General features: G+C 41.2%; 1 protein-coding gene across 1 annotated transcript; it reads left to right on the forward strand.

Annotated features, from left to right (window-relative positions):
• The first annotated feature begins 493 nt into the window (after positions 1–493).
• On the forward strand, positions 494–14,853 carry LOC142140214 (nucleoside hydrolase-like). The gene is made up of 7 exons (XM_075198049.1): positions 494–553; positions 690–734; positions 2,757–2,950; positions 3,535–3,714; positions 7,861–7,972; positions 13,407–13,543; positions 14,088–14,853. The coding sequence occupies exons 3-7, from the start codon at positions 2,768–2,770 to the stop codon at positions 14,433–14,435; spliced, it is 960 nt and encodes a 319-aa protein (XP_075054150.1). The 5' UTR covers positions 494–553; positions 690–734; positions 2,757–2,767; the 3' UTR covers positions 14,436–14,853.
• The last annotated feature ends 617 nt before the right edge of the window (positions 14,854–15,470 follow it).

A 15,470-nucleotide genomic window follows, 5' to 3' on the forward strand; every position in this document is an offset into this window, starting at 1 on the left:
AATAAAAAGCTAACTTCAGCCTCGTAGAACTGACCACAATTCATGTATATCTTATTAATTTCAGAAAACTACTTTATTTCCATTTTAACTGCAGGTGAGAAGGGCATGCTGATATACAAAGAAACAAACTGTTCATTCATGCACATAAAATGTGCTGTAAAAATATATGCAGAGACCTTTTAATAATATTAAAATGTATTGTTCCTTCCACATGTAAATATACACATTTCGTAAGTTTCGTTTACCATTTGCATATGTTTTTTCATTACAAAACAAACATAGAACTCGTACAAATACGGAGAACATGTACATTTCTCTCCAGTTGGTTTGTCAGAGCATCTGCAGATAGACCCGACAACCACGCTGCGTTCCTACACGTGCTGCAGTCTCTGCTCTCTTTCACCAGCAGAGCAGTTTGTAGACTGGTGCAGTGATACCATTGACATCACGTGTGATTGTTGATTGACAGCACAGCATCTCCAATCAGTGCTGGGGGCGTGTACTGCTGTTTCCTCTGAAGGAAGAGCTGGTGGGACAGGGGCAGTGAGTGAAGGTCTGTACTGTAGTCAGTATAGATAAGGATTTGTTAAAAAAAAATGAACTGTCTCCTCCATGTGACATATTGTAGAGTCACGTGAACGTGGTAACTAGCACATATCACTGCTTTATTTATCTGTCTTTTCCTGCAGGGCTTCGGACATTGTTGTTTCCTTCAACGAATCTCTGAAATCCAGGTAGGTTAATAAGTTAAGATCCACAACTTGCTGATGTCTCAAGTTTCAGTGTTTGTAAATGTAACAAACAATAGTTTGACAGTGTAGTGTGCAAAATATTCAATGTATACATGGATGAGTGCTTTACTGAACATTGATTATCATTATTTTTTTTCATGATGTGATGCATAACTTTTTTTTTTTTATCTTTCTTTTTTTATTTTACTTCTGCAAGATATCTTTCTTTTTCCAATCAGTTGAGCTGTTTCATGTTTTTTGGTATACAAGATGAACTACTCGAGTAAGAACACATATAATTGCGGTTCCAGGAACAGTTTTTGGGCATTGATAATCCATGTTATCTGCCAAAAATAGTTCAAATTGTTCTCAATGTGTCAGGCTTATTCATGAAGCATATTCAAAGTTCAGTGAATGCATTTGGTAACCTTATTACATGTGCGTTTGTTTCATTGCGTTACAGAAAACCGTCAACATGTATCTACTATAACCATTTCTGTTTCTCTGTCACACATTTGGCTGCTTGGCCCTTTGCTATAGAATGCAAAATAAAATGCTCTGACACATTTTAATTACAATTCTTAAAATGCTTGTGAATGGTAACCAATATCATAAGGCCAAAAATAACTAAACTGCTTCTCTTGATGCTCTTCATGAGGACAGCATTTTAATGTATCTTTAATTAATTAAGGATACATTTGGACTAATTGATTTAAATTGCATTTAGACTTAATGAACCACTATTCCCCAAAATTGAAAAATCTCAGATATAAAACAGTGTTTATTTGTCAGTGTTACCCTGATATTCCACTGAAGGTTTTTTAAAAAGTAAAGTATTCTCTGGGTGAAGAGAATATCCCGTATCTTGATTTCTACAATTATCAAGGTATCCGCTTACAAAGTGTACTACTACTGGTGGTACTATAACCCAGATTAATTGATTAAAATTTTATAATAATAGATCTGGCCTGCTGGAGGTATCGGGGCCACAGGGGAACTTTCTATCATATTTGGTGGACCTGCCCCAAGATATAATTATTCTGGGACAAAATACACAGAATCCTCAACTCCATGGTGGAGTTTTCCTTTGTAAAAAAAAAGTGTCCTAAGAAGATCTGGTCAAGGACATAAAGTGAGCGTGCAGTGATTTCACATCACTGTCCTTGTATATTAATCGGGCAATCCACACTTTGTATTTCTGCAGAGCAACAATGCCAAGCTGCCAGTTTGTGTCTGCAGTGATAGAGAAGCACCTACCTCCTACCATTGCCATTGCTAATAAAAAGCCATTTTAACATCTTTGGGACAGTGTTGTAAAGGGATCTGAACCAGGTCAAAAAGCTGAGACTTCTGTGATATTAACTGGCTTTACTCCTGTGTATGACTCAAAGGGGGGTATTCAATTGTTAGCGTTAATGGAAAAAAACGAGCGCTCAAAAAATATTACTGTTTATACGGTAATATTGCGCGTGAAAAGCATTAATACGGTAGTTTACTCGCGGAATTTCAGCTCGCCGCTCCCTGAGTGGGTAATTACCGTATCAACGCTAAGATTTTTCGAGCGCTCGTTTTTTTCCGTTAACGCTAACAACAATTGAATACCCCCCAAACAATCCACAGAGTGCAAGTCTAGTTGTTGTTATTATTTATTTATAAGGCGCCACAGATTCCTTCGCGCTGGCTACAGAAGCAATTGTCAGCGACTTGCTGTTAAGTTAGTGTAGCACATGGCTCCCTAACATGGCAGAGGAGTAGAAGAGAGCTTGGTGAACATTTTTAGTTAAGTATACACTCCAGTTATTTCATATACGGTATCCAGTAATACATAGCCTTTGATCTATTTGAATGCCAATTAGTGACTTTAGCATTTCGTTTTGTACCTTTATGTTTACATGTGCTTTTCACATTAACCGAACCAATACCGAGGCCTAACTTTGGGTAACAAAGTACAGGACCTGGGAATTATGGGTATGCAATTTTGCGTAAAAGAGCCATTTATAGCTAGCACTTCTGCTTTTCTTGTAGGACTTCACCAGATGGCCAAGAAGCTGCTGCTGGTGGATGTGGACTGCGGGGTAGATGATGCTCAGGCTCTCATGTTGGCCTTAGCAGCTCCACAGGTTGAGATCTTGGGGATAACTTGCTGTCATGGGAACTCTACAATAGAAAATGTCTGCAAGAATGTCCTGCGTGTTCTACAAACCTGCGACAGACTCAGTGTAAATATTTATGCATATGAACATATATAAGTAACAGTGACATGATAAGGAGAGTGTAACTATAGAAACTTCTACAACACAAAGTGCTTCCAAAGGGTGAAATGATTACTAAAGAAATTGAATCAACAGGCTATCCACTCTGATTTTGTTTAATTGATTCATTCAAATGTATATCATAATAGGTTTTGCTTATTCTATGTATATTAAAAATATCTGCACATAGAAAATAGTTAAACAAAAACATACCATATATAAAAGTTTGTTTGTTGTTTATTTATAGCTAACATAAAATACAGCTAAAATGGTGAATGTGAAATAATTGAAACCTTTCTGGATAAAAAGTCTCTACTGGTGTGGTTGTCCTCTTAAAGGTATAGGGCTAGATTTACTAAGCTGCGGGTTTGAAAAAGTGGGGATGTTGCCTATAGCAACCAATCAGATTCTAGCTGTCATTTTGTAGAATGTACTAAATAAATGAAAGCTAGAATCTGATTGGTTGCTATAGGCAACATCCCCACTTTTTCAAACCCGCAGCTTAGTAAATCTAGCCCATAGTCACTTGAAATGTTTTCTTTTTGTTGCAGATCCCTGTATATGGAGGGGCGAGTAGAGCACTACTAGGACATTCTACTGATGCAAGCTTTTACCATGGAGTAGATGGCTTGGGTGATGTACCAGATGCTATATCCCCTGGTCTTGACTCACTGCAAAAAGAGCATGCAGTCCTGGCAATGCTGAGGATAATCAATGAATATCCTGGACAGGTGGGTTAATTCAGAAATACTTTTATTAGTGTACAGTATTCAACTTTAATATTAAATATTTGATTGCTTTCTGCAAATACCATTCCTTTCTATTTTTAATGTATAATCCCTTTTGGGTATATTTCTTCCTTGAAGCAGAGTAACCACTACAATAGTCCTTTCTACTTGGAACACCTAAGTACTTTGGAAGAAAAAAAACAGAGATAAGTCCTCTTTAATGGGGGGTAAAGCCCTGTTATTAGGTGTACACTTGCATTAAAGAGACGTTATGCTGTTTATCTAAAAGCGTACTCCATATGGATGAACAATTTTGTAACCTGTCTGCAGGTTTTTATTTTCACTTTGTTTTCCTAAAAATTGTCGTCTGTATGTTTTTCAGTTCAATTTTGTTGGCTGCACGGTCACATTAAAGGTGGAAAAAGGTCTGACATGATTTATCTTGAGTTCAGGCTTTACATCACCAACACCTGAAAATTCTTAAGGGTGTGTAGATGTATTGTATCACTGTATGTGTAATAGAACTCCTTCAGCGGTAGAGAAAAGCATGTGACTTTCTCTTACAGACAGTTGAAAAGCAACCTGGGCAGATCATTTTCATTATTTTTAATATGCAGTAATTAGTGCTGCACTTAAGTGAAAGCAGATCTAAGCTAGGCTTTAAAAATAACAAACAGCATTGATAATAAGGTAGTGAGGTGATGAAGATAGAGGCACTTGTACTTATAGCTAAGCCACAATTTCACAGCCAGAGGAACTTCAGACTTGCACACTTTAACCCCCAGAAAAGTCTTTCTGGGTCCCGCTCTTCCTTTTGACCAAATTGACCTTAAAGGTATGGGCAGCAGTACGAATTTGCTTGTTACTTTAGACTTGCGCCTTGATCTACTACCCACCCAAGAGCTGTCAAAGACATATTTACATTCCAGCATACATTTAATTTCTCCTAAGGATCTAGCCCTACTTATACTTAAACCGAATGATCAACTGCTTAGCTAGCAGTGCAGCATGACTTTTGATACCATTTCCGGTGTACCTAAAGAATAACATTCATTACTGGGTTCCACTCGGGGGCGGGCTGGCAAATTTTAGCCTAGGGTGCGAGACTTGGCTCAGCAGCCTATTAAGTTAGCCTATTACATTTTAAAGGAAACAAATGTAGGTAGCTAGTGAACCAGCCCAAGGTTGCCCATTATGGGACCGGCCTTGGGGGCAGTTGCCCCCTGTCCCAGCCAGCCCCTGGTTCCACTATGGCTTTACCCTATTTTATACTCCATCGCATTTCATCCCCTGGATAGAGCACAAAGAATACTTGTAAGGGGTGATTCAATTGCCGTCCTTTACGGTAAGGAATGCCCGCTTATTTATCCTCGCACCCCTGTGGGATGCAAGGAAAAATGAGCAGAGACTTCAGCCCAGACATCGGCGTGAGGTGTCTCTTCGGACTGTTCTGAGAGAAACATCTTGCTGAATTGAAGAAACATAGAATTTGGCGGCAAATAAGAGCCACTTGGCCCATCTACTATGCCCATTTTTAAACCTTTGGTAACCTCAAGCCCTATTTGATCCTAAGTACTTTGTAAGGATATCCTTATGTTTATCACAAGGATGTTTAAATGCTATACTGTATTAGCCTCTACCACCTCTAATGGGAGACTATTCCATCTATCCACCACCCTTTCTGTGAAGTATTTTTTATTTTTCCTCTGAACTTGCTTCCCTCTAGTTTCAGTGCATGTGCTCATTTTCTATTACTCCTCTTTCTTTGAAGAATGTTTCCCTCCTGTACATTAAAACGCTTGCTATATTTGAAAGTTCATGTCCCCACTTTTACCTTATTTGCTCCAAACTATACATATTAAGATCTTTTAGTCTTTCTGGGTAAGTTTTGTGCTGTAGGCCATGCACCATTTTAGTTGCTCCTCTTTGTACAGTTTCTAATACATTTATATCCTTCTGGAGATGTGGCCTCCAGAATTGAACACAGTATTCTAGATGAGGCCGTATCAATGACCTATACAGTGGCATTATTACATCTATCTTTCTGCTACTGATTCCTCTCCCTATGCAACCAAGCATCTGACTTGCCTTTCTCATTGCTTTGTTACATTGCTTACGTGCCTTTTAATTCACCTGAAATAGTGACTCCTAGATCCCTTTCCTCTTCAGTAGTTTCCATTATAGTGCCTGTTACACGCCATGTCCATAAATGGGTCCCGGTGTACTTACCTGCTCCATGCAGGCATCCTCTCCGGCGCCAAGCGCCGTGACTTACTGGTGGCGGCTGCGATCTTGGTTTCGGGTTTGCTTATGCGCAGACCCTATCTCTGCTTTGTTGCCTCACTGGGCTGCTCTGATTGGTTCTTCTTCATCACCTATATATTTAAGGCACCTGACATAGCAGTCAGGTGACTGTTCTTTTTGCTCACCTCTGTGAAGTGTTAAACCGTGGCTCCCTGTGCTCCTGAGTCACCTCCTCGTTTACAGCCTACAGTTCAGTGCTACCTCTTGGCAGAAAATATTTGTATTGGTCTTCTTGCTGTTCCAGTGGCTCTCCATTCAGCCGTTCAGTGTCTCTTCCTCATTCTCAATCTACAGTTCTGTGTTACTATTAGCAACCAGCTAACTATTCTCAACTCTCCTAGCGGGTCTCATCTAGGGCTCATCTTGAAGTCCACGACCTGCGGGGCAGGGGCCGCAAAGACCATACCTCCTGGCAAAGACAACCTGTCCCATTAGACTCCACGCCTTTGGGTAGAGTAGCGCCAAACTAGTCAGACCCGGGGGATCCGAAGTTTGCCTCTGTACTCTGTGACAGTGCCATTAATACTATATTTAGCCTTTTGGGTTTTTGAGACCCAAGTGCATGATTTTGTATTTTTTGGCATTAAACTGTAGTTGCCAAACTCTTGACCATTTCTCTACTCTACCTAGATTATCAGTCATTCTTTTTGCCCCTCCTGAAGTGTCTACCCTGTTGCATATCTTTCTGCCATTTGCAAAAAGGCATACTTTTCCTTCAATACCATTTGCAATGTCGCCAATAAAGATATTAAAAAGCACAGCTCCGAGTATGGGTCCCTGGGGTACTCTACTGGTAACCTTTCGCTCCATTTACTATAATTCTCTGTTTTTTATTCTTCAAACAAGATCTTATTCATTCAACCATCTTAGAATCAAATTTGAAGCTTTCAAGTTCATTTAACTTAACATGCAATGTGGAACAGTGTCAAAAGCCTTACTAAAGTCTAGATAAGCTACATCTATGGTCCCACCTTGATCTATTCGTTTTAGTCACCCAGTCAAAAAAGTCTGTAAGATTTGTTTGACATGATCTCCTCCCAGTTAAACCATGCTGTTTAGGATTCTGTAAGTTATTGGATTTTAGATATTGTACAACTCTTTCCTTAAGAGTGTTTCCATCAGTTTCCCTACCATTGATATAAGGCTCACTGGTCGGTAGTTGCTTGCCTCTTCCTTTCTTCCCATTTTGTGCAGTGGGACTACATTTGCTCTTCAGTCCTCTGGAATTACTCCTGTAGTTAGGGACTGGTTAAGCTTTAAGCTCTATTAGGATCCTTGGAAGTATCCAATCTGGCCCCATTGATCTATCCACTTTCAGTTTTGAGAACTCTGATTTCTGCTTGTAGCTCTGTGAGCCGCAAGCAAAAATCTACGTTAAAATTGATATAATAATGGTAATAATGTGCAGCTAATATCGTAGAAACAGTAATAATGTGCAGCTATTGCCGTAGTAATGTTAGTAGTGCAGGGTACTGAATCTGCCCCTTAAAGTTGTGATGTTAATTATTTATATTATATATTACTTTTACTTGTGTTGATTCTTTAACAAAAAATTAAATCAATGCAAATGCAATTACTTTCTTCTGCAATGTTGTAAAGTTTTACTGACTGGGTATTTGACAAAATAAACATTGGTCCATTTTATCCAATTTACTAGCAGTTTATTAATAAGGTTTTTTTTATGTGTGTTTAAAACAGCATCTTAAAAGGCAAAAATGTTGAATTGTATTCTGCACTATGGCTATGCTTTTGACATTTGACACTTGTGTCAATGCCATTGTATGTTTTACATTACTCAGACTTTTATATACCTATGTCATTTTTTAAATTTTTATTTTAATACAGGTTACCCTTGTTGCCACTGGTCCATTAACTAACCTCGCTTTAGCTTTGAACATGGATCCCACCTTTTCACAGAAAGTTAAAAATCTTTTCATCATGGGAGGTAACATGGAGTGTAAGTACTTCTCATCAGAAGCAGCTTTTATTTCTCAGTGTTACAAAAAAAGTGTTTTGACAAAAGTTAAAGCCAGTTTGTTCATCATGTTGTTGTTGTTGTTATTATTATTTACAAGTTGTTTGTTGCATAGATCATTGCAACCTAATTTGTGATATTGTATGTTTAGACAACATACCTTATGTGAGGAGACTATTTTGGTTTATAGACTAAGGTGGCAGCCATAGTCCAGGCTATTTTGATTCTGTATTCCTTTGAGTTCTGTCAGCCTTTCCATTTCTCACAGGTGACTGTCTTTATCTTAAACTTTTCTTTATGTAAGCTCTACCTACCTACACCTCACTTCACGAAGATATTGAAAATAAGCACATAACTAAACGGAATACATAGGGGCGAATTCAATCACCACGGTAATAGTGCGCGTTATTACCGTCCGTACGGTAATTTCAACGCTGATTTGTGCTTGCAGCTCTGAAAGCCACGAGCAGAAATCCATGTAAAAATGTACTATAGTGCGCAGGCCGCATTACTTTCACGAATAATTGAATTCACTCTATAGAATAGTATGTGATGATCTATCTAGAAATATCCCCATCTAGACAATCTCAAGTTAAGCTGTATATGTAAACTTTACACATTTTAAACTTCATACAAGTATTATTATGTTTATCCTTTATTTATATTATACAGGCTGTACATTCAGTGTTATTCAAGCATATCCGTCCCTGTCTCAGTGGAGCTTACAATCTAATTTTCACACCACAGGCACGAAAACTGTAGGGTGCATTTAGTCAGAAGCCAATTAAGATACCAACACTATCGTTTTTCAAACAATTAAAAAACTTAAAGTAAAAATTAAAAAAACTTGTCAGTGCATAAGACCTAAAGACTAAGGGGTATGTTTACTAAACTGCGGGTTTGGAAAAGTGATTGCTATAGGCAACATCTCCACTCAGATTATACTTATCATTTTGTTTAGTATATTCTAAAAGAAATGACAGCTAGAACATGATTGGTTGCTATAGGCAAAGTCTCCACTTTTTCAAACCCGCAGTTTAGGAAATATATCCCTAACTTTGTAATTAGAAATAAGAACAAACGAAGTGACATTGTGTAAATGTCTATATATTTAGATAGTGATACTGAAATACAGTAATCACTGTATTCAATACTTAAAGAAACAAACACATTCTCATTGATGAACTTTCCACAAGTAGCATTTATACTAAAGTAAATCTTAATATCATAGATAACTTTAGCAGATACTTGAAGACCACAGCCATTTACTTATGTTTGTTATGCAGGCAAGAACCTGCCAGCCCTCTTCTGATCATTCTTAAAAATATATTTACAAGATAAGAGGATTTTTACTTACCGTAAAATCTATTTCTCTTTCTCCATTGGGGGGACACTGCCAGACATTGGGGTATAGTAGTGGGATTGGGAGTTTAGGCACTAAAAACTATTTGATTTTTACTCCCCTCCTCTGCTATGCCCCTCCTCTCCTAGATACCTCAGTTTTGACTTACCAAGTGTACTATAAGGAGCTGCCCAAAGGGCAGAAGAATGTAAATCATAAACATTCATAATCAGATTGTGTACAGAGCAAGGGAGGGAGCGCAGTGTCCCCCAGTGGAGAAAGAGAAATAGATTTTACGGTAAGTAAAAATCCTCTTTTCTCTCTCCTACCACTGGGGGACACTGCCAGACATTGGGGACATACCAAAGCAGCCTCATGGGAAGGAATGCTTTGGAGCGGCTGCATGTAATACTTTTCTGCCAAAGCTCACATCAGAAGATGCGAAAGCCTGCAATCTGTAAAACTTTACAAAAGTATGAACAGACGTCCAAGTGGTCGCTTTGCACAGCCGAAGCCCCATGGCGTGCCGCCCAGGATGCAACAACAGCCCACTGAGCAATAGTCTGTTTAGACGCCGGCCAACCACGCTTCTTGACGTTGTATAAAACAAACAGATCCTTTGTTTTACGAGTAGAGGCTGTGCGGTCCACATAGCACCGGAGAGCCCTAACCACATCCAGTAGATGAAGATCGTAATCAACAGAGTCAGTTGAAGACGACAAATCCGGACGAAATGCCGGAACCACAATCTCCTGGTTGAGATGGAACCTAGACACTACCTTTGGAACAAAGGAAGGTTTAGTACGTACACCGCTGTGTGAACCTGGCGGGATAAAATCTCTGCAGACCTCGCCTTTAAAAGAAGGTCGTCTAGATATGGAATTATCGTGACTCCCCTTCTTCTCAGGGCACTTGCCATAACTGCCATGATTTTTGTGAACACTCGAGGAGCAGAGGCCAGACCAAACGGAAGGGCTCTGAATTGAAAATGATCGGAACTCACCGCAAACCTCAGGAACCGATGATGCTGTTCCCATATGGGAACGTGTAAATACGCATCTCTTATATCGATGAAAGCTAGAAACTCTCCCTCTTCCATCCCTGCAATGACTGTCCGAAGAGACTCTATTTTGAATCTCTGGACTACCACTTGCTTGTTCAAGGACCTGAGATTCAGTATAGGGCGAAATGTTCCGTCCGGCTTCGGAACCAAGAAGAGATTGGAGTAGAACCCCTGACCTCTTTCTGGCCCCGGCACCGGAACCACCACTCCCGCACCCTGAAGCTTCGCCACTGCCTCCAGCAGGGCCTGACTTCTGAGGGGACAAGCGGGCACCGGTGAGGAAAGGAACCTTATTGGTGGAAACTGGATTAAGTCTATAACATATCCTTTCGACACCACTCCTCGAATCCAAGCGTCCGACGTGACCGACCACCACTGGCGCTTGAAGAGAAGAAGCAGTGCCCCCACCACGGGTACCCGCGTGGGGGCCAAGGAGTCATGCTGCAGGTTTTTCACTGGGACGCGACGTTCCCCGTCTGGGAGCGCCCCTACCTCTACCGCCGCCTCTTCTGGAAACCGTCGGCTGACCCCTTGGTGGGCCGCCACGGCCCTGCGAGAAGGATCGAAAGGACCGAAACCGAGCTTGACGCGGTTTACGAGAGCCCATAGGAAGAATATTACTCTTACCTCCTGTGGCTACCTCAATCACTTTCTCAAGCTCCGGCCCAAACATAGTGACTCCATCAAAAGGCAGGATTTCCAAGGACCTCTTAGATTCAGCATCCGTCGTCCACGAACGTAACCACAGGGAACGTCGTGATGCCATAATAAGGCCGCCAATTCTGGCATTGACTGCTACTGCATCCATGGTGCCTGTCCCATATAATCCGCCGTCTCCTGAATGTGCTCAGCGAGAACCAGGAGATCAGGTAGCGGAGCATTACTTTGGATGGCCAAGATCAACTGCTCTGCCCATATCTGCACCGCCTTATTTGCCCATGCCATTGCCATAGTGGGCCTAAACAAGCTATCGGAAGCCACATATGCGGACCAGAGCGCATTGTCACACTTTTTGTCAGTGGAGTCTTTAAGAGATACTCTCTCCTGGGTAGGAATGGCAGAAGAAGTGGACAACCTGATAATGGGTCTGTCCACCTTGGGAGACGCCTCCCATTTAATACAATCCTCTGTTGAATAGAGGGTAAAAACTCTTAAATCTACCCGGCATAACGAACTGTTTTCCTGGGTTTAACCAAGCGTCCGTCACAATCTGTACCATCTCTGATGACGGTGGGAAAGACATAACCTGAGATTTAGTCCTTTTGAAAATGGAGAAACTTGAGGGAGCCGAGGGTGTAGGGTCAGCAAAACCAAGGCTATGCCTAATACCTAACACCAGGCTTTCAATATTACCCACCGAGGTGGTCATAATACTCAGTGAGTCTTCTTCCTGAGTATCCGAGACTATATTCCCATCCTCATCTGATGGGATATCTGAGCCTGGGCTACATCCCTGGTTTACATCCAGTGAGGCCCTTTTGGCTCTGTGGGAGACTGCAAGTGGGCGATCATCACTATGAGTCAGAGAACTCTGTGAGGATGTGCCTGCAAATTCTGTCTGGTCACTCGCCCCTGCTACATGTGAAGAGCGCTGCCCTGCAGTGAGAGATACCTGAGATTCTGTAACTACATTCTGACGTATCTCTGCAGCCTGTAACATCACCGTAGTAAACTTCTCCATAGTTGCAGCAAAGGATTTAACCCAAGGCGGTTCTACCATGGCTACCGGTGTTTGAGCTGGGGCGGGACGCTCCTGAGATCCGGTCTCACAAGCAGCGCAAAGGGCACCTTTGTCATGTTGTCCTTTTGAAAGTTTTACTTTACACATGGCACAAGTAAAATACAATGCAGACCCTCCAGAGGATCCCCTGTCAGAGGACTCCTTGTTAGACATTACTGGTTAAATACAGTCTAAACTGATTATGACTAGACAGATAAATGATTATTGTCTAAACAGTTAATGTCAGAATACAGCAATACACAATTTGTAGCCAGATCTATATACACGGGTACAAATTTTCCCCACAGTAACTTTTAACCCCGCTAGGTAGAACAATCAACCATGAATGTTTTAAATGTTTTTGTACACAAACAAACACAGGATTTAACGATACCAGTCACAGAAGAGGTAAATGAGAGGAGAGAAGCGACATGCAGCTGCTCGGTGTGAGCTAAAGATGGCGACTCCGCTGTGCAGGATCCTGAGAAGTGCGGGAAACGAAGGTCCTCCTCCAGCTCCGCCTTCATCAAAAAAATGTCTGCTCCTCTCTAAGTTACCGAACAGCTCATCTATAATATGGCTGTCGGTAATCTCTCCACAACACGCTTGTTACAGTGCCCAGGTAGCGTGTGCGTCTCTGCCCTCCTCCTGCAGCGCCGCTCTCTATAAAGAGGGAGCGCTAATGGACCCCGCTGCTCGTTGTCAGGGGAAGTGGGGGTATGGAGGAGGGGGCTTGCCGGCTAGTCCGTCGGCGGGGAGAGATGGATCCTGGATCTCCCCCGCGCGACCTATCTCTGTGGCCCGCTGAAGAGGTCTACCTCCGTGGGCACCTAAAGCCCTAATGGCGCTATCCACAACTAACAGCTTGTTTCTAGGGGATGAACTACCGGCAAGACTGGTGAAGGAAGACCCGGGCATCAGCCACTTCTTACCTTGCGCGGGGATCAGGGTGAAGGAAGCCCAGGACTATTCACCCTCTCTGGGACTTAGGATCGATCCCCGCGAAGCACCCTTAAGAAAAAATAAAATAAAAACGTGAAACACTATCACTAAATAACATATAGGCGGGAGCCTATACTAAACTGGCCTAACTCCTAAGGCACTAAAATAAACCTGATGTATCTAGGAGAGGAGGGGCATAGCAGAGGAGGGGAGTAAAAATCAAAGAGTTTTTAGTGCCTAAACTCCCAATCCCACTACTATACCCCAATGTCTGGCAGTGTCCCCCAGTGGTAGGAGAGAGAAATGATGGATTTATTTATCATATTGTTTTTTGTATTATATTTGCTAGCCCGGGGAAATACCACAGTTTGTGGGGAGTTCAACTTTGCATCTGATCCAGAAGCCGCTTACATTGTCCTGAATGGCTTTGATTGTCCAACGCATATTGCCACCTGGGAATTCACGTGCCGAAACGGCCTTCCTTGGGTAAGTAAAAAAACCTTTTTTTGAATTAACTTCTTCCACAGAAAGTAGTCGGCTTCTTGATCGCTTTAAGGATGATCTGTCACCAGAGGGGCAGTGTGTTTTAAGTTAATATTCTAATTAAATGCAGAAAGCAAAAATATTTGTAAAAAGAAAGCTCTAAAAAGAATCATCTTGCCTTTTATTCACCTGGAAGTGGTCCAGTAAGTATACTAATATCTGAGCAGAGTGACATTGCAGTGTCCATCTGTACTCTGAGATGTAACTGTGTGGGGAGAGACCATTTCTGTCCAACATGCTTAAATAAAACATTAACTACTTTTTAAATGATCCTCTGTAGACTCTTCTCTTCTCTGTTCTATTTAACTACAATTTTGAAACATTTTCTACTCTGACATAGCTAATGATAATCATTCTGTTTATTGTTATAATGCAAGCAAAGCAATGTTACTGAGGCAGACTTTGCAATTACTGTATTCTGTCAAGAAGTCTGATTTGTATAAGAGCGTTCTTGTAAAGTCCGGTAATGACCATTGTTTTTTCCTAGACATTTTACCATGAATGGCTCTCCCAGAATACCAAAAAGGCAGAGTTTATGAGAGAGATCACTGCTCACTCTGAAGAATACACCAAAAACTGTTCTAAAAACGACGGAGAGGAATGGACCAAAGGATTTGTGTCCTGCGACTCCTATGCCATGGCTGCGGCCGTAGATGACAAATTTGTCACTGATGTCACTCACTGTGTGGTAGATGTAGAACTTGGTGGCACGTTGACCCGCGGAATGATGGTGTTGGATACACTAGGGAAGCTGCAGAGGAAACGCAAAGCTTTTGTCATGACCAAATGTGACAAAGAAAAGTTGAAATTCCTGCTGATTCAAGCATTGCAATAATATGCTCCTATAGAATAAGGACAAATAAGAAAGTAATAACTTGAAACTCATCAACTCTCAATTTATGCACCCTGAGCAGAACCCAGTAAAGCACTTAACATGACGTGTGCTTGGGGTGGGAACATTGAGAAGTTATGTCATGAACCAATGTTAAAATTTCGAATGGTCGCTCATTCTTCAAAGTCCGGTAATTGTGACCAAACAAGTACATCTTGAAATAACTGACTCTTGCTGTTCTTGTATGCTGTCTTCGGGTGTGAGCTCAAGGAGCAAAATACTGAATTATTAAACCAGAAATTTAGACTGTCTGTGTTGGTGCAATTTCCAGTGGTGCGTTGTGGAAGTAACCACACATTCATTTCTAGTGGACATAGTTTTTAATCATTTATAGTAAATAAAAAAATGGTTATTTACCTTCCTTATGAATCCAATTAATGTTGTAAATTAAACAAAAAATGTCATCAGTAGGAACTCATTATATTTCATTTTATTCCTTTTTTTTTTATCTTTTTAAATCGTGGTTTTACATACTGTGCAGGGCTGAACATTACTCCCCACTGATAATTGGTCAGACAAATAATTTTGCATGTGAGGTGGGTTTTTTTTTCTTTCTTTCCTCTGTAGTGGGCTACCAATACGAAGCCACAATGTTTCCTGTTGGCTCTGTGAAACTAACCACAGAACACCAGCGAAAAATAACAGCTGCCCCCACAGCTTTGGGTTTCTGTCACTTATTTTGCGTTCACACTGCCGCCCAGGCTATATCCTGGGTATATGAACTCGGGATATTGTTGGGTGACAGCTCCCCACCCCAGCAAATTCCCGGGTCGAGTGGGTTCACACTGAATCCGGGTCGCTTTTTGGCTCCTCTTGTGATGTTGATTTTTTTTTTTTTTTTTTAAACTTTTCAACAACTTTCGGTGAGAACCAGGTTGAAAAGCCCGGGTCTCACCGTTCAGACTGGCATCTACCCGGGAATAGCCCAACAAAAGACCCAGGTTCAATTCCCATGTCATCCGAACTGGGTAGATGCAG

The sequence above is a fragment of the Mixophyes fleayi genome, chromosome 2, assembly GCF_038048845.1.
Source record: "Mixophyes fleayi isolate aMixFle1 chromosome 2, aMixFle1.hap1, whole genome shotgun sequence".
Classification (NCBI taxonomy): Eukaryota; Metazoa; Chordata; class Amphibia; order Anura; family Limnodynastidae; genus Mixophyes; species Mixophyes fleayi.

Bases quoted from the DNA above. Each gene is read 5' to 3' on its own strand.
- LOC142140214 (XM_075198049.1), top strand. From the start codon at position 2,768: ATGGCCAAGAAGCTGCTGCTGGTGGATGTGGACTGCGGGGTAGATGAT. The intron at 3,715-7,860 runs GTGGGTTAATTC...ATTTTAATACAG, and splicing joins TCAATGAATATCCTGGACAG to GTTACCCTTGTTGCCACTGG. The intron at 7,973-13,406 runs GTAAGTACTTCT...TATATTTGCTAG, and splicing joins CATGGGAGGTAACATGGAGT to CCCGGGGAAATACCACAGTT.